The sequence below is a fragment of the Dipodomys ordii genome, unplaced genomic scaffold (genome assembly GCF_000151885.1).
Source record: "Dipodomys ordii isolate 6190 unplaced genomic scaffold, Dord_2.0 Scaffold143, whole genome shotgun sequence".
NCBI classification, from domain to species: Eukaryota; Metazoa; Chordata; class Mammalia; order Rodentia; family Heteromyidae; genus Dipodomys; species Dipodomys ordii.
Window position 1 is genome coordinate 1,708,497 of NW_012267359.1, and position 18,824 is coordinate 1,727,320.

General features: G+C 52.6%; 1 protein-coding gene across 1 annotated transcript in view; it reads right to left on the reverse strand.

Annotated features, from left to right (window-relative positions):
- The window catches only part of Hip1 (huntingtin interacting protein 1), a 93,690-nt gene that overhangs the window by 12,863 nt on the left and 62,003 nt on the right, over positions 1-18,824 (reverse strand). Inside the window, exons 3-17 of the mRNA XM_013031818.1 lie at positions 17,827-17,969; positions 16,710-16,766; positions 16,244-16,324; positions 14,958-15,034; positions 13,916-13,977; positions 12,018-12,158; positions 10,823-10,880; positions 7,598-7,673; positions 7,357-7,497; positions 6,389-6,486; positions 5,506-5,578; positions 3,692-3,875; positions 2,622-2,710; positions 2,227-2,343; positions 321-422 (exon numbers count right to left, since the gene is read on the reverse strand). Coding sequence (XP_012887272.1) covers positions 321-422; positions 2,227-2,343; positions 2,622-2,710; positions 3,692-3,875; positions 5,506-5,578; positions 6,389-6,486; positions 7,357-7,497; positions 7,598-7,673; positions 10,823-10,880; positions 12,018-12,158; positions 13,916-13,977; positions 14,958-15,034; positions 16,244-16,324; positions 16,710-16,766; positions 17,827-17,969 — 1,499 coding nt within the window. The remainder of the gene's footprint in view (positions 1-320; positions 423-2,226; positions 2,344-2,621; positions 2,711-3,691; positions 3,876-5,505; positions 5,579-6,388; positions 6,487-7,356; positions 7,498-7,597; positions 7,674-10,822; positions 10,881-12,017; positions 12,159-13,915; positions 13,978-14,957; positions 15,035-16,243; positions 16,325-16,709; positions 16,767-17,826; positions 17,970-18,824) is intronic.

An 18,824-nucleotide genomic window follows, 5' to 3' on the forward strand; every position in this document is an offset into this window, starting at 1 on the left:
TGGGAAGGAGGCTCAGTGGTAGAGTGCTTGCTTTGCATGCACGAGGCCCTGTGTTCCATTCCTCAGCACCACATAAGCAGAAAAAGCCGGAAATGGAGTTGTGGCTCAAGTGGTAGAGTGCTCGCCTTGAGCTGAAGCGCTCAGGGACAGCGCCCAGGCCCAGAGTTCACAACTGACAAAAAAAACAAAAACAAAAAAACAAAACTGTCCCCTCTCCACTCCCACTGCCTCAGTCCAAAAGCTGGAGTCAGTGTGTCTGGAGGCAGGGCCCAAGGGGCCCAGGGGAGGGCAGAAGGCAGGGCAAGGGGGGCGGGGCTCACCTGGGCAGATGTTTCCAGGCTGCCGTGGAGGACCTGCACCTCCTGCCTGCTGCTGACAAGTTCTTGCTTTAAGCTTTCTAGAACTTCCTGCTGTTCCTGAGTCTGAAACAGGAGCAAAACAGATGGGCTCTGAGCTGGGGTGGTTAGAAGGGAATAAACAAATGAAAAGGTACACAAAGTGTGTACAAACGAAAATATACACGAAGCTGTGTGTACTCCATTGCATGCTAAGAGCACATCTGTGTGGGCTGGGTATAGTGGTACACACCTATAATCCCAGCATTCAGAGACTGAGATAGAAAGATGGTGTTCAAAGACTAGCTTGGGCTCATAGTGAGACCTTGCTACAAGGAAAAAAAATAGCATGTGGTGTGGGCAGAGCAGAAGGAGGTAACATCCTAGACAGCTCCCCCAAAACTTCTCTTCCAGTTCAGGAGTGTTAGGTCAAGTGAGGTTTTGAACGGTTACCTCCCTAAAGTCCAGATCGAGCCTCTTATATGGACTCAGGACCAAGCAGAGATTTGATGGATGCATCCGAGCCCCTGGCACTCGGTAGAGCGCAGTATAGTACGTGGGGGAGCACAGCACCTCACCTTCCTCAAGTGATTTCCTCTGTGTGGTTATTTCCTGAGTGGGCTGTGTGGATTGTTACCCAGCACAACTCATGGCTACCTTTTTTTTTCTGACAGCACTGGGTTTTGAACTCAGAGCCTCATGGTCTCAGCTTGGCTTACTTGCTAAGATGGTGCTCTACTGTGAAAACACGCTGCAGCCCTGATTAGTGCTGGTTGTTTTTGGAAATGGCGTTGCATAGATTTTTCTGCCCAGGCTGCCTTTGAATCTCAGTTCTCAGCCTAAGTAGGTGGGATTACAGGTGGGAGCCTCTGGAACCTGGTTCATGGGTAACATCATTAAAAATAGATTGAATAGAAGTTATCTAAATCACTATAGTAATATTTTGATGAAATTTTAGTTCTATTAAATGGGTTGTATGTATGTGGGGGTATTGTTACTGAGGTTTGAACTCAAGGACTGAGCACTCAGTTTTGTGTGTGTGTATATGCACGCGTTCTGGGGCTTGAATTCAGGACTTAAATGCTTTCCTTGAGATTCCTTTTGCTCAGGGTTAGTACTCCAACACTTGAGCCACAGCTCCATTTCTGGTTTTGGTGGTTAACTGGAGAGAAGAAGCATGATCATCCGGCTTTCCCCTCTCCTATTTTTCCTCCCCCCCTTTTCTTTTTCCCTCCCTTTTTTTCTTTTTTTGTCGGTCGTGGGGCTTGAACTCTGGGCTTGGGCATTGTCCCTCAGCTCTTCAGCTCAAGGCGAGCGCTCTACCACTTGAGCTACAGCGCCACTTCCGGTTTTCTGGTAGTTTATTGGAGATAGGAGTCTCACGGTCTCTCCTGCCTGGCTGGCTTTGAACTGCGATCCTCCGATCTCAGCCTCCTGAGTAGCTAGGATTACAGGCGTGAGCCACCAGCGCCCGGCTTTTCCCTCCCTTTTGAACTGCGATCCTCAGATCTCAGCCTCCTGAGTAGCTAGGATTACAGGCGTGAGCCACCAGCGCCCGGCTTTTCCCTCCCTTTTTTTGAGACAGGGTCTTGACATATATCCCAGGCTGGCTTACAGTTTGGGATCTATTGCCTCAGCCTCTTTGAGTGCTGGGATTGCAGGTGTTTATCACCATGCCTAGCTAGATGAATTTTTGAGTTGGGGTTAGAGAGAAGTAGAAAGCCACAACTCCAGTTCGGACACTCAGTTCATCTCTGCCCTTTGTGAGTACATCCTTCAGGCCTGCGCACATGCAGCTCTCTCTCTCTCTCTCCAGGCCAGCCAGGGCCCTCACGCTTTCTCCGGTGACTACAATCCCAGGGTGGAGAGCCCGCTGCATCTGCTCGCTCACCTTGCGCTGGGCCTGCTCACTCACGTGCTGGAGCGCACCCTGCAGCTCGCTCTTCTCTCGCTCCAGCTCTGCCTGTGCTTGCCTGGCCACCGACACCTGCTTGGTCACCTCGGCGTTCTGAGAGGGGGAAAAAGACCCTGAGCTGGGTTGCATCAGGCCTAGAGGGCATTTTCTTCTAGAAGCTACTAGGCCATCCGGGTTGGAACCAGACCCACGTGTGATTTCTTAGCCAGAGGGAAGCCAGAATGGAGTAAAGGTCTATAGATACTGGCTGTCCATGAATGCAGAAAAGTAGCAAACATGGGTGATTCTGTGTGGCTCTGCACACAGCCCTTGCTATGGGAGGTGGGGGTGTGGGAAGCTGGGGCTCATGAGGACAGGGTGCCCTCCCCTACCTTGCGCAGCAGGTCGGCATGGTTCTGCACCAGCTCACTGTACTTCTCCTTCAGTTTGCTGTAGCGCTGTTCGTTGGCCTGTGCCTTCCCTGCATGGGGAAGGACCAAGGTGAAGCATCTCCCTGGCCCAGGCCCCGGCTTCCTCCTGGGGACCTGGCTCAAGTAGTAGAACACCTGCCTACCAAGTGAGTGCAAGGCCCTGGGTTCAAACCTCAGCAGCACAACTGCTCCCCCCCCCCAATAAAATAAACATCTGCCCACTGATCCACGCGTGCCTGCACCCAGGAGTGATTTATGCCTTCCAGTTCTTTCCTTTTTTTGAGAAAGCATGTCACTATGTAGCCCAGGCTGACCTAGAACTTGCAATCCTTTTGCTTCAGCCTCCTGAATGCTGAGACTATAGGTGTAGATTACCACACAGGGTTTTGTTTAGTTTTGCCAGCCTAGGATTTAAAACTCAGGGTCTCCTGATTTTCCTGTGTTTTTCCACACAGGCTTGTTTTTTGTTATGTCTTTTCTTTTTTTCTTTTTTGGTTGTTGGTTGTGGGGCTTGAACTCTGGGCCTGGGCGCTGTCCCTCAGCTCTTCAGCTCAAGGCTACAGCGCCACTTCTGTTTTTTTGGTGGTTTATTGGAGATAAGAGTTTCACAGCCTTTCCTGCCTGGGCTGGCTTTGAACCGCAATCCTCAGATCTCAGCCTCCTGAGTAGCTAGGACTATAGGCCTGAGCCACCAGCGCCCCACTCCTTTTTATTTTGGGGAGTAGGGTTTCCTGTGTTCTGCCTGAGGCAAGTCCTGGACAGTGATCTTCCTATCTATACCCCACCCCCCAAGAAGATGGGATTATAGGTATGCACCATCATACCCACGCTTTTCTGATTTCTTTCCTTAAGCCTTTGCCTGTTTTCCCTCTCCCCAGGGCAGTCACCCCATGTTTCCATGAGCCCTGGGGCAGCAGTGCCTCCTGTAGGCCCTGCTCTCAGTCTCAAAGCAGCAGGACCCTCTACCCCAGCCCCCAGTCTGCCCAGGCCCTGGTCTCCCACGCTCCCCGGCACAGCCCCAGGCCCCTCACTCTCGATCTCCGTCAGGCTCCGCTGTGCCTTCTCCGTGTCTTCCCGTTGCTTCTTGAGCTCGTCCAGCTCTGTGCGCAGGAACTCGCAGTCATCCGTCGCCTGCCGCCCCAGGTGCTTCTGCTCTGCCAGCTCAGCCTCCAGCTCGCTCACGCGGCCCTTCAGCTGCAGCATGGCCCGCTGGCTCTGTAGGAGGGACCGGGGAGGAAGGGCCAGGTGAGGAGGAGCCTGCACTGCCCCGGGGCAATTGGTGCTAGCCCGTTATTACAACTAAACAAGTACAGCCGGCTTCTCAATCCACCACTCCTCATCCCTGATCTGCAGATCCAACCAACCACAGGCAGAAAATGAGCATGTACAGACTTTGTGTGTGCTGGTCCTGGGGCTTGAATTCAGGGCCTGGCTGCTCTCCCTGAGCTCTTTTACTCAGGGCTAGTGCTCTACCCCTTGAGCCATAGCTCTATGTCTAGCTTTTTGGTGGTTCTAGTCTCACAGACTTTCCTACCTGGGCTGGCTTTGAACCACCATCCTCAGATCTGTCTCCTGAGTAGCTACAATTACAGGCTTGAGCACTAGTGCTCAGCCAACTTTCTGTTCTTGACACTACTTTTTTTTTGGGGGGGGGTCAGCCTTGGGGCTTGAACTCAGGGCCTGGGTGCTGTCTCTGAGCCTCTTTGTGCTCAAGGCTAGCGTTCTACCACTTGATCTACAGCACCACTTCCATTCTTTGAGATAAGAGCCTCAAGGGGACTTTTCAGACTGGGCTGGCTTTGAACTGTGATCCTTAGATCTCAGACTCCTGAGAAGCTAGGATTACAGGCGTGAGCCACTAGTGCCCAGCTCTTGTTACTACTCCTTAAGGAATGCAGTCTAACAATCATCTGCACAGCTTGAACCCTACACAAAATGTTCCGGGGCTCAGCATGGACACACAAGTTCGGGTGCACAACTTGGGCACGGGGTTCTGGCCTGCGGAGGGTTCTCAGCCATCTGCTAAGGAGACACAGAAGAATGTGTCACTCCAAGCCACTACCTGCCACTAGAGGGAGCGAAGAGGGTCCCATGATCCAGGACACATGGGCTGGGGTAGCCATAGGTGAGCTGGAAGGAGGTGGGACAGGGTGCTGGGCGGTCCCTGTGGTCTGGTCATCTTCTAGCTGGCCACGGCTCTGAGGGGCAGGCGCAAAGACAGCACCAGGGACTGCACACAGCTGTTACCACCCCCAGCTAAACCCCTGGTGGTCCTGGGAAATGAACTCAGGACTCTTGTACCTTCTGAAAGGCAGGCACTGTGCTATTGAGCCATACTTCTAGCCTTTTTGCTTCTTTGTTTTTCAGATTGGGTCTCAAAGTCTTTTGTTGGGGACCATAATCTTCCAACTTATGCCTCTTGTGGAGCTGGGATCATAGGTATCTGCAATTAGGTCTGCCTTGTCGGTTGAGATAGGGGTCTCACTGACTTTTTCCTGGACCGGCCTCAGAGATCCTCCTGATCTCTGCCTCTCAAGCGGCTGGGATTACAGGTGTGAAGCACTGCCCTAGTCTCTAAGCCAAACTCTTCTTAGGGTTTTATGACAAGAATGGGGTCTTTCTTATCACAGCCTCTTGTCCAGGGGGTGATCTATAGGTCACAAAGTGGATACTGGCACGTGGCTTAACTATGTCCTGAAGGCCTGTGCCATGACATGAGGCAAGCGCAGGCTGCTTAGCTTTGGCATTTGGGCTGTGGTCCAACCAGTACCACAAGCCCTGAGGCTCATATAAAACCCAACCAGGTGCCGGGGAGGCACAGTAGCAAATGGGGCCCAGAGCACACCTCTGCCTTAACCTTCTCCAGCTGTGCTGTGAGCCCGCGGATCTCCCCGTACAGCTGCTCGATCAGGTGGTCCCTGGGGAGAGAAGGAGCATGGTCAGCTCCCGCAGCGTGCTGCCCTGCCTGTGGGAGTGGAGGCGGGGGCGGGGTGGAGGTGGAAGGCTGGAGGTGCGGCCCAGCGGCATGAGGACCCCAGCTCAAAGCCAGTGGGAACAGTGCTTTGACACCAGATCACACAAATGGTTCCCATCTGCAGGTATTCAAATCCATGAATTCAATTGACTGTGGATGGACAACAATGGAATAATCGGGAAAACAAACTGCATCTGCTGGGAATGTGGTAGTCAGATGCTTCCCTTTGGTCTTTTTCTTTTTGTGGTGCTCCTGGGGCTTGAAGTCAGGGCCTGGGCTCCGTCCTAGAGGTTTTCCCCACAAGGATAGTACTCTACCACTAGGGCCACAGCGATACTTCCAGTGTTTTTTGGTATTTAGTGGAGATTGGAGTCTCATGGACTTTCCTGCTGGGACTGGCTATGAATCAGGATCCTCAGATCTGTCTCCTAAGTAGCTGGGATTACAGGCATGAGCAACTGGAGCCTAGCACCTCCCATTGCTAGTCTGAAACAACAGCATGTTGCCACCACCTGTCCCTAGCTGCCACGTCCTCAGCAGCTGAGCATCTGGAGATGGCGTAGAGACTGCAGGAAGGCGTGGCACACTTGTGTCAGCTGCCATTCCTCAAGGCTCCATCTGCAAACTCTGATGCCCACGGGAGGGGGCTCCCGGCCCTCCCGCTGTGGTACTGTGAGGACTGGGAGTAAGGGGTGCCGGCTGAGGGTCAGGCCTGGAGAATTCCTCCCAGGGTGGAGCTGGGCCTTGAACTCACTTCCCATCCTTGCTCACGCCGTTCTGACTGTCAAAGTTGAAGGGATCACTGCTCAGCGAGCTGCCAAAGATGCCATCAAACTTGTCGTCAAACAAGGTCTGTTGCCCAGCCAGAGAACAAGTCAGAGAACAGAGACAAACACATGGGTCAATGGGTGTCATGAAAAGAGCCCCCCACTTTGTTACATCAGGTAACTCACTCCTGTAATCCTGTCTATCGGGACTTGAGGACTGGGAGGACTGCAGTTCAAGGCTAGCCTAGGCAAAATGTTTTCAAAACCAAGATAGAAAAAAGGCTGGGTGTGGTGTTATGTGTGTGTCACTACAGCTAGGTGGGAAGTATAAATAGGCCAGCCCAGACAAAACATATGAGACTATACTAGAAAAATAACAAGAGCAAGAAGGACTGGGTTGTGGCTCAAGTGGTAGAACACCTGCCTCGCAAGCAAGAGGCCATGAGTTCAAACCCCAGTGCCACCAAACAAACAAAAAGACTGCTCTCCCCCCTCCCCCACCCATCCCTGTCTCTCCAGGAAGCAGAACAGAATGAGAGAAGTGTCTGTGGCTCAGGTGAGTCCCACGCATTTGAGATGCAGACCTGGGAGGATCACAGAGCCAAAAATTCAGAACCAGCCTAGGCAATATAGTGACACCTCATCTCAAAAATGAACAAGTGTGGTGATACACACGTAATTCTAGCTATCTGGAAAAGCAGCAGGAAGATCACGTCTGAGACTGACCTAGGCAAAGGAAAAAAAAAAAAGCAAAAAACACAAAAACAAGACCTTATCTGGTAAAACTAAAGCAAAAAGGGCTGAGGGTGTGGCTCAAGGTAAAGGCCCTGAGTTCGAACCCCACTACTGTCTCCCCCAAAAGGCCAAACCTGACAAGTCAATGTGCCAGCCCCAGGGTCTCTCACATCCTCATCCCTGAACAGGGGGCGGGTACATGTCCAGCCAGGGTCCACACCTGCCGGGCAGCATCCACGTCTACCAGGTGCCCTTTGTCCAGCGCTGGCTCACTGTCAGGGGATGAGGCCTCTGCAGGGATCACCACCACCGGACTGATATGCTCCGACAGGGCCGAGGCTCGCAGGAAGTTTGGGGGGTTCTGAGGAGAGATGCAGTTCCACATGACTTGCCAGCCTGCCTGCGGGGTCCTGGACCCCCCCATCACCTGCAGCACCTGGGGCCCTGCCAGGAGCACTTACCTCGGGCAGCTGCGGTATCTGGATGAGCCGTTTGAAGTACTGCAGGTTGCTGGAACGGTGGAACAGGTCTCTCAACCTGTGGAGGAGGCCAGGGGCTGGTGCTGGCGGCTGGGTGGGGATGAGGCAGCCCCTTGCTGTCCCACCCCGTCCACCCAGTGGCCGCCAGGGGACCTGATTTAATTATGACAGTGGTAAAGGACATAATCCATGCTGCTGGCAATTTGGCTATAAGCAAAAATTAAAAAAAGGCACTGGTGCAGCAGCTCACACCTATGATCCTGGCTAATTAGGAGGCTGAGGTCAGGAGGGCAATGTTTGGAGGCCAGTCCAGGCAGAAGTTTGAGACCCCACTACCTTCTCAACCTGTAACTGGGCGCAGTGGCATGCCATCTGTCTCCCCCCCCCCCCCAAGCAAGTGGGAGGCTGAGATTGAGAGGATCACATGTCCAGGCCAGCAGGGGCAGAAAAATCCAGAAGTATGCCATGGTGATGTACACCTGTAATCCCAGAAGTGACACAAAGCCTAAAACAGGTGGATAGCAGTCCAAGCACATACTATAGTGGGAAATGGGACCTAACTCACAAATAACCAACAAAAGCCAGGGCTGGAGGCATGGCTTAAGTGGTAAAGCCTAGCAAGTATAGTCCTGAGTGCAAACCAAAAACTGGAGCCTGCTACCTGAGCCCTGAATTCAAGCCCCAGGACCAGCACAAAAACAAGGGAGGAGTGCCTTGGCTAAGTAGCTCAGTGTTAAGGGTGTGGCATTTGTGAGGTCCTGGGTTAGTTCCATTCCCAGCACTGGAAAAGAAAAGGAAGCTGTTTTCTGCGAAGTTAAACCAAGGAGCTGGAGGAACAGATTTCTTTTGCCCCTGAGCTATGGGCAGCTCCGTGAGAGCAGAGGGCTAACAGCTGAGCTCTACAGACTATAACACCCAGCACTAGAGACACCTAGGAATACTGGCTGGGGACTAATGAGCTAGCTATACTGACCCCATCTTGGGAGGAGATGATTGTGGGAACTCAGGACCTCATGCTCTATCACCTAGACCCATGTACCCATGCTCCTTTCCCCTTGTCACTTTTTTCCTCCTCATTTTGGTGCCAATCTTGGGGCTTGAACTCAGAGCCTGAGCACTGTCCCTGAGCAATTGTGCTCAAGGCTAGTATTCTACCATGTGAGCCACAGCTCCACTTCTGGCTTTTTGGTGGTTAAGTGGAGGTAAAAGTCTCACAGATTTTCCTTCCCAGGCTGCCTTTGAACTGTGATCCTCAAATCTTAGCTGCTGAGTAGCTAGTATTACAGGCGTGAGCAACTGAATCCGGCCCCTTCTCTATTTTGAGCCAAACCACTGGAAACCTAGAAACACAAAAGCACTCAGAGTTGGATCACGGAGCTCAATGGTGACAGAACTTTCTTGAGTTCAGCTCCAACAACAAAGTCTGGCGTCTCAGGATGGCCTTCCAGACCCCCTAGGCTTAGGTGCAGCCAGACCGCACTGCTGCTTTCCTTGAATTCAAGTACAGCACGTCTCTAAGGAAGCAAGGACATGGCATCTACCCCGGGAGACACTTTCCTAAGCTAGAAGATGGAAGGAAATGCAGGCACAGATCACAAGGTTGGGTTGCTGGGCTTGTGCCAATGTTAACAGTCTACTGTTTTCACAAGCTACTGGAATTGACCATTCCAGGAACCGAGACCCAGCTTTCTATCTCCTGGGCTTTAGTAAGTCATTCATGATAGAATGTAACGCCTCTGCAGAAGAAGCTGGGCACCAGAAGTGAGTGCAGGCCCACTGCCCTTTGACCTTGGGAAAGCAGCAAACTAGCTTAGGAGCCATGGTCAAGGGCAAAGACATGAACAGGCACCAGGTGCTGATGCTCACGCCTGTAACCCTGACTACTCAGGAGGCTGAGATCTGAGGACTGACTGTGATTCAAAGCTAACTGAAACCAGCCTGGACAGAAAAGTCTCTTATTTCTAAAATAAAGAGCAAAATGCTAGACTGGAGGTATGTCAAGGGGTAAACCACCAACCACAAGTGAAAAAGCTAAGTGAGAGCTTGAGGCCCTGAGTTCAAGACCTACTACTTAGCAACAACAACAACAACAACAAAAGCAAAAGCTGGGTGCTGGTGGATCATGCCTGTAATGCTAGTTACTCAAGAGGCTGAGATCTGAGGATTGTGGTTCGAAGCCAGCCCAGCCCAGGCAGGGAAGTCCATGACTCCACCCAATGAAACACCAAAAAGCCAGAAGTGTGGCTCAAGTGGTAGAGTGCTAGCCTTGAGCAAAAAAAAAAAAAAAAAAAAGCTCAGGGACAGCACCTAGGCCCTGAGTTCAAGCCCCAGGATGGGGACCCCCCCAAAAAAAAAGCAGAACTCAAGTGCAGGCCAAGCAAATAGGAAACTATGATTGAGAAGCTGGGGTGTTAGGGTGGGGTGGGCCTAGGGAAATAGGGCATGGGAATGGAAAGAGGTGACCCATGGCCCTGGAATGGCAGTGGGTTGTACATGCTGGGTCCGGAGGGAGGAGGTGGGGCAGGAAGGAGGTCGGGAGTCTGGAAGATGTTAGAAGGTCCCAGAGGGTGGAAGAGGCTGAAGAGACGGAATAGGGCAACTTGCACCTCAAATGCACTGAATCCAGGGTGCAGACCATGGCGCCCTCCTCTCCGGCAGCATGTGCTCTGGCGGGTGTGTGGTAGTTTCTTGCTTTTCCTCTGCTCTTTGGCAGTACTGGGAACCGAACTCCTTATTGAACAGGTGCCACACCACTGGTTACTTTCAAGGTGAGCTCTCGAGAGATGCTCGGGTTGGCCGGGGCTGAGATCTTCCTACCTGTACTTCCTAGTGTTGTGGGGATGACAGGCAGGCACCACAATGCCTGGCCACTGTGCTTTCCCTGGGGCTGGGACAGCAGGTATATGCCACCATGCCCAGTCATTGTCTGAGATGGAATCTCACAAACTTCCTTCTACCTGGGTTGGCCTTGAACCTCCTTCCCCTGCTCTTCACTTCCCAAGTGGCTAGGGTGAGCCACAGTGCCCAGTAACCATTACCTTGAGACAGTTCACTGCACAGCCCAGAGTGGCTCAGAACTTGTAATTCTCCTGCCTAAACCTCCTAGGTGCTGAGATTACAGGGGTGTGCCACAATGCCTGACCCTATGCAGACAACTCTACTTGCAAAGGATTTCAAAGCATGCGCTCTTGTTTGAGAGTCACTTACTTTGTGAACTGCTCCATGAAGCGGTCTCGGTGGCCCTGCAGGGTGTCAGCGGGGAGACCTGCAGGGAACTAGAAGCAGTTAGGGGCAGGGGACGCCATGGTGGCCCTAATGTGGCAGCATGGACCAAGGTGTGGGGGATGGGGGTGTTGTACTATGTGGGGTGCACTTTGGGGTTTGGGTCTGAGTCCCTAGCCACCTCTGTGTCCCCACCCCTGGTGATGGAGCTGGCTGTCCGCAGGTCGCTGACATTCTTCCACACTGCACAATCTGAACTTCAGCTTTGAATCATAATGCAGCTTGTTTCATCTTCAGTTTTGTTGTTGTTTTGTTTTTTGTTGTCGGTCGTGGGGCTTGAACTCTAGGCCTGGGCGCAGTCCCTTGCACTCTTCAGCTCAAGGCAAGTGCTCTACCACTTGAGCCACTGGCCACTTCTGGTTTTCTAGTGGTTTACTGGAGATAAGAGTTTCGTGGACTTTCCTACCCGGGCTGGCTTTGAACTGCAATCCTCAGATCTCAGCCTCCTGAGTAGCTAGGATTACAGGCGTGAGCTACCAGCGCCCGGCTTCATCTTAAGTTTTTTTTTTTTAAGTTATGTTTATTCTGTCCTTTCCTCTTTCTTTTAACTTCACCCAGGCCTGCCTTGAGTTCCTGGGCCCCAGCAATCTTGAATCAGCTCCCCAGATAGCAGGGATTAGAGGTGTATGCCATCAGACTAGGCTTATTTTTCAAATATATATTTGAAAAACATTTCTTTTAGTATATACAGGGAAGTACATGTATAAGGTACGGGCTGGGCAGGGTAGCATACACCTCTAATCATTTGGTATATCCAGGGAAATACATGTATAAGGTACGGGCCGGGCAGGGTAGCACACACCTCTAATCCTAGCTACTTGCTATAGGCAGAACGGGTAGCAAGACCTCATCTCAGCCAAGTCAGGCCTGGTGCTTCACACCTATAATCCTAGCTCTGTGTGAGGCAGAGGAGGAGAACTAAGGTCCAAGGCCAGCTGCAAGCAAACACTTGAGACCCTACCCTAAAATTAATGAAAGCAAAACAGTGGTTGGCTGCTGGGGGGTGGGGGTGGGGGCTGGCGTGGCCCTTGGTGAATGGTGATAGGCCAAAGCATGGGGGGTGGGGCCAGGCACCTCAGGAACTGGAGGCTAAGCAGGCCAGGCCTGCCCTGCTACTCACATGAGTGGAGCTTGAAGAGGAGCTTGACGGTGTAGTCATACAGGTGGCTGCAGTCCAGGATGACCTGGATGAGGGGGGCCAGGCGGCACTGGCCCGCCGCCGTCACCGATACGGAGCGTGACATGTCCAGGGAGCTGAACACTGGCAAGTGAGAGTGGGACCCAGGCAGTTGTGGGGGGCTCTGCAGAGGCGTGGGCAGGAGCCTGCCACCCACCAAGGAGTGCACGTGCATGCGTCCCCCCAGCCACGGACAGCTGTCCTACAGGGCCTCGTATGCAGTTTCTGACCCCCAACACCCAAAACAAGCCTAGCACCTTAGCTACTCAGGAAGCTGAGCTCTAGAGGACTGTAGAGCCAGGCTGGGCAGGAAAAGCCAAGAGAGTCCATCACCAATGAACCAGCCAAAGATCAGACTGGAGGCGTGGCTTAAGTGGTGGAGCACCAGCCATAAGCAGAGAAGCTGAGTGAGAATGCAAAGCCCTGAGCTCATGCCCCAGCACCACAACCACATCCACCCACATATACATACAGGATTACAACAACGCAGTTTTGAGGTCTTGGGTCTAATGGGAGGTGGGACACTATTTATATGGAGCGAGAATGGTGGACACAGCAACCCAGCCTCCCTCTCCTGGGCAAGTGGCCAGTGGTCACCCCATCCTGTCATCACCAGGCTGGCCAAAAAGAAGAGAGCCACAGGGCTGTGGCAGGGGACACAGGCACCAGAGGTAGGGGTAGGGCGCAGGGGAGACTATGGGAGTCAAAGGCTGGCCAGGTCAGCGGACACTGCCTCCCTCTGCTTTCCCACACCCAGAAATGAAACTGTTCCTCAATGTCCTGCCTGTGGGGCCCCTCCGCATGCAGCCCCTACCCGAAACCCCAGCCCTGCAACTGGACACCGGGCTGGCCAGAGCTTTCCTTCTCCTTCTCCCTTTTTTTTTTTTTGGTGTGGGGGGGGGAGGCTGCTACTAGGGCTTGAACTCAGGGCCTGGGCACTGTCTATGAGCTTTTTTTTGCTCAAGGCTGGCACTCTACCACTTGAGTCACAGCTCCACTTCCAGCTTTTTGCTGGGTCATTGGAGAGAAGAGTCTTACAGACTTTCCTGCCCAGGCTGGCTTCAAAACACAATCCTCTGATCTCAACCTCCTGAGTAACTAGGATGACGGGCATAGCCACCGCTGTCTGGCTCTTTTGGTCTGACACAGGAGGTTTCGCTATGTAAGCCAGCCCTCGCCTCCTGAGTGCTGGGATTACAGGCAGCCACCATCACACCCAGCCCTTTATCTCCTTCTTGCATGGGCTGCCCACTGTCCCTAGAGACAGTACCTGCTGGCTAGGACATGACTTTCCCTGATGTCCCCCTGCCCTGCATGTGAGGAAGTCCTGAGGGAAGCCCAGAGCCTCCCTGTGACTTCTGGAAGCTAAAAAACATAAAATGAAAAGTAAAAATAGCCAGGCGTGGGTGGCTCATGCCTGTAATCCTGGCTATTCAGGAGGCTGAGATCTGAGGCCTGGATCTTTCTGGCGCCTCCCTGCCTGTGTCCTGTGATGCGTGTGAAGGAGCATGCCACCTGTCGGAGGCCCGGAGCTGAAGGATGCTGTAAGAGGATGAGGGAGGCAGAGAGTCCCACTGCAGCAGCTTCTAACCAAGTTATGTGAGAATGCCTGTAGTGCAGAACACTTTCTGATTCAGGCCTTTGCCAAGGCATGTTCCCAGAAAGCAGGGGAACCCACCACAGGAAGATGAGGGGGAGCTACTGGGGAGAAGGGGGTGGAGTGGCTTGTGAGGGAAGCAGACCAGCTCAGGCTGCAGGCATGATCACAGAACTGAGAATGTGCTTGGGCGCTTGGCAGGTCTGCCCACTGTCTTCCCTGGTGCCCACGATGGGGGACTTACCAGTCTGGAAGAGGCTAAGTTCACATTCCAGGTAGTCGAACATCTCCACCGTGAGCTGGAAACTGGGACCGAGAAAAGAGAGAGAAAGAGAGGGGGGGGAGGGAGGGAAGGAGAGTGGGAGGGAGGGAGGGAGGGAGAGAGAGAAAGAAAGAGAGAGCGCTCCAATCGCACACTGCAGTCTTGGACCTTTTCTTTTGGGGTGGGAGAGCAGAGAGCTACAGTTTGAACTCAGGGCCTTGGACCGGCGAGGTGGCATATGAACTACTGCCTGAGCCACACACCTCAACCATTTGCTGTCCCTGAGCTTCTTAACTCAAGGCTGGCACTCAGTCACTTGAGCCACAGCTCCACTTGCGGCATTTTTGTGGTTCATTGGAGAGAAATCTCACGGAATTCACTGCCCAAGCTGCCTTCAACCTGTGATCGTCAGACTCAGCTTCCTGAGTAGCCAAATTGACAGGCGTTAGCCACCAATTCCTGACTATTTTTTTTTTTTTCATATAGGGTCTCACACTTTTGCCTGGGACTGCCCTTGGACCACAATCCTCCTTTCTACCACCTCCTACAAGGCAGTGAAGACAAACACTGCCATGCCCAACTTGTTGGCTCAGATCGAATCTCACCAATTTCTTGCTCAGGGTGGCTTTGAACCACAATCCTCCTGACCTCTGTCTCTGCGGAGGCTGGGCTTCAGCCTTAACCTATCGTGTGTGACACGATAGGGCCTTGCAAATGCCAGGCAAGCATTCTTCCACAAAGCTCTACCCCTCCACCAGGCTAGGCTTCCACCCAATGCCCGGTGTGGGCTCCCGTGCCTCCCACTCCCTATGCTCGGCCCCTCCATAGGGACAGACAGCCATTTGGAGACACAGGGCCCTCAGCATACTGCCAAGGGGTGGGCGGGTCCCATGTTGAGTAGAGATGGAGTGACACAGAGAAAAGACCCAGCACCTGTGCCAGCCCCTGCCCTGCCAGCCCTGGGCCCCGGGGAGGCCAGGGGGGAGTGACAGGCAAAGAACCTCCTTCCCCTATGCCAACTCACAAATTGTTCACGTCGCTCTCGCCGGCCTCATCCAGCTGGCGGTCATTCATCTGCAGGTTGCCTGGGAACCGGGGATTCTAGAAGGAGGTGGAAACAGGAAGTGAGCAGCCCATCTCGAGGGGCCTCCTGTAGGCACACAGCTCATCCTCAGGACTGTAGGGCCAGTGGCTACAACCTCTCATGTCTCCACTCTCCAAACCCACACACTGGAACATTCCTGAGAACATGACTTTGATCCTCCTGCTGTGGCCTCCCAAGCGGCTGGGATTACAGGTGTGTACCACCAGGCTCTCTCTCCTAGCTTCAACCCTCTGGTTACTTCCTCTGCACCTGTGATCAGGACTGCGGCTGGCCCCGCCCTCTGGGGTCTTGGACCCCTCCCACAGCTCTATGTGCTGGGGGCTAGGGTTGCAGTGACCCCAAGAGGGGGGGCCACCACCACACAGTGACCCTGAAAACAGTGCTTGCCCATGTCCCCCCTCGGCATCCCAGCCCTGTGGTTTGTATTCTGTCCTGATTGCCCCATCTTTGCTTCTGAGCAGCTGGGATGGCTGCCAGATGCAGACTACACGAAGGGTCTGTGTGCAGACTCGTTAGGGAAATGGCAATAATTGCCTTTTCCTTTTGTTTATTTGAGACAGGATCTTACTATTGTATCCCCCAGTTTCAGTCTCCAAGTGCTGGGATTACAGGTGGGGAACACTGCCCAGCTACAGGAAGTGCTTTTCATGATCAAATTGATCCCTTATCCTCTCTTTTCCCCCCCTCTTGCTCCCTCCCTGCCCCTTTCTCTCTTTTTGCCAGACAAAGTTCTATCACTGCCTTACAACCCCAGTCCTTAGAATCCAGATTTTTCTGTCCCAGTATGGGGGTTTGAACTCAGGACCCTGTGCTTGCTGAACAGGTGCTCTACCACTTGAGCCACACCTCCACTGCTTGTTTGCTTTCATTATTTTTCAGCTAAGATCACTTGCGCTTTTGCTCTGGGCTGGCCTTAGACTCACTCGATCCTCCTATCTACGGCCCCTCTTGTAGCTGGGAGTACAGGCGTGCCCAGGGGCGGCATCTCTGACATGTTCACAAGCAGTACCTGTAACTGGGGTGTGTGGCTCCTCTACTTTGTAAAATGGCTGCAGAGTACTTGAGCCAAAACCCTTATATTGCAACAACTCAGGGCCCTGAGCACAGTTACCCTGGCCATAGTCTTCCTCTCTCCAGGCTGGGAGGCTGAGAGATGGACCTGCCCACCATGAGGGAGAGACCCAGGGCTGGTGGCAGGTGCTCACCTTGGTGTGGAACTCCATCTTGGTCTTCAGTAGCTTCAGATAGATGCTGCACAGCTGCCCATAGCCCTCACTCAGGTGGCCCTGAAGAGACAAGAGAGCACGAGGGAGTGCTGGGAAAGATACCTGCAGCCAGTGCTTCCTTCCCAAAGATTCCCTTTCTCATTACAAATATAACAGACAAGCCAAGACTGGGTGGCTCACACCGCCTATAATCCTAGCTGAGCTGAGGATCTTGGCTCAAAGCCAGCCCCAGGCAGGGAAGTCCATGAGACTCTTATCTCCAATTAACTAGCAAAGTGCCAGAGTGGAGCTGTGGCTCAAGTGGTAGTACAATCCTTCAACCCTCCCTGCTGCTCACAGAAGAAATCTTAAACAAGCTACAAGAGGTACATTTGTCATATCTCAGTCCTTGTTTTGGGGCACATGGGGGAGGGGCAGGTGGCCCCTGAAGAATCTCCAAACTCACCCACATCCTGCTCATGTCACTCAACTCATTCTTGTATCTCAGAGAGTCCTTCAAGACCTGGACAGGAAACAGAAATGTGAGAGGGCAGCCAGACATCTAGTGGGGGTGGAGGCTAAGGAGGTGACCCATCACCCTAGACTGCATGCTCATGCCTGTAATCCCAGCTGCTTATTAGATCAGGAAGACTTCAGTTTAAGGTTGGACTTGGCCAAAAGTTAGCAAAATCCTATCTCAAAAAAACAATCTAGGTACTAGTGGCTAGGTGCTAGTGGCTCATGCCTGTAATCCCAGCTGAGGATCACAGTTCAAAGCCAGCCCAGCAGAAAGTCTGTGAGACTCTTTTTTTTTTTTAGTCAGTTGTGGACCTTAAACTCTGGGCCTAGGCACTGTCCCTCAGCTCTTCAGCTCAAGACTAGCGCTTACCACTTGAGTCACAGTGCCACTTCCGGTTTTGTGAGTGGTTTATTGCAGATAAGAGTCTCATGGACTTTCCTGCCTGGGCTGGCTTTGAACTGTGATCCTTAGATCTCAGCCTCCTGAGTGGCTAGGATTACATTGGTAGTGTGAGCCACCAGTGCCCAGCAAAATAGTGTTCACATTTTTTGTTTGTCTGTTTGGTTTTTGTCAGTCGTGGGGCTTGAACTCTGTGCTTGGGTACTGTCCGTGCACTCTTCAGCTCAAGGCTAGCACTTTACCACTTGAGCCACAATGCCATGTCTGTCTGTGAAGCTCTTATCTCCAATGAACCCAAAAGGCCAGAAGTAGAGCTGTGGTTCAAGTGGTAGAGTGCCATCCTTGAGTGAGAAAGCCAAGAAACAGGGCTAGGTCCTGAGTTCAAGCCCCAGTACTAACACAAAAACAAGACAAACAAACAAACCTGGGCATAGTAGTGTACACCTATAACTCCACCACTCTGGAGGCCTAGGTAGGAAGATCAAGATCAAAGACACCACTCTTAAAAACAACTTAAGGAAAAAGGGGCCAGGGTGTGTGATTCATGTGCTCAAGTGCTTGCTAAATGAGGATGTGACCCTGAGCTCAAATCCCAGTACTACATTCAGAAAAGGAGGGGGAGAAAGGGTATAGTGTTGGGGGTGAGGGGCGCCCCAGGACTCACATTTGGGTGTCCGTCTCGGAGGAGCTTGTGGAACACATGGCAGAACTTCCAGCAGAGCATGGCGTTGCTTGACAGGGGCAACCGGTTGACCACAGACCAGAAGGTGTGCGCACCTTTCTCATGGTGGGTGCCCAAGATGCAGGGTGAGGGGGTCAGGGAAAACACAGGCACGGTGCTGCCTCCCAGGGACACAGCTCACTGTCAGCACCCTGAGCTGGGCATCCATCCTGCCAATGGCCATCAACTGCCTGGTTCTGAGGCTTCATGATGCCTTCCCCCCAGACACAGAAGGGCCTCTCTTTCTCTCTAACGTGCTCAAGGGCGCCCGGGCCAGACTGGTGCTGCCTTGTCCTCAAAGCTCACATTTGAACAACACACGCCCGTGCTCTCTAGGAAGGTCTCTTATGTAGTACTGAAAGTGAGGATCTGTGCTGAGCGTGGTAGAGCATGCCTATAACCGCAGGGGTTCGGAAGCAGAAGCAGCAGGGTCATGAGTTTGACAGACTTCGACCACCTCATGAGACATTAACCCAAATATAAAAGCCAGGATGCGGCTCAGTGATACAGTGCTTTCCTAGCACACATGAGGGCCCAGGTTCTACCCAAAGAACTGCAGAATGAATGAATGAATGAAGGTGCTCAGTGCTCCATCCATAGCCCTAGATTCCCCCAGGGGATCCTAGACCAAGATCAGCTGCTTGTCAAGGCTCCTCCATGGGGAAGGACATCCATCAGCTACTCCTAGATAGATGTCTGTGGCTCATATCTGTACTTCCAGCTACTTGGGAGGTTGAAGTTAGAAAGATCATGGTTTGAGGCTAGCCAGGGCAGAAAAGTCCTCAAGATTCCACCTCAACAGAAAAAGCTGCCTTTCATCCCAGCTACAACGTGAAGCGTAAAATAGGGAGATGGTAATCTAGGTTTACACCAAGGCAGGAGGTGAGATCCCATGCCAAAAATAACCAGGTACCAGGCTCACACCTAGAATCACAGCTACC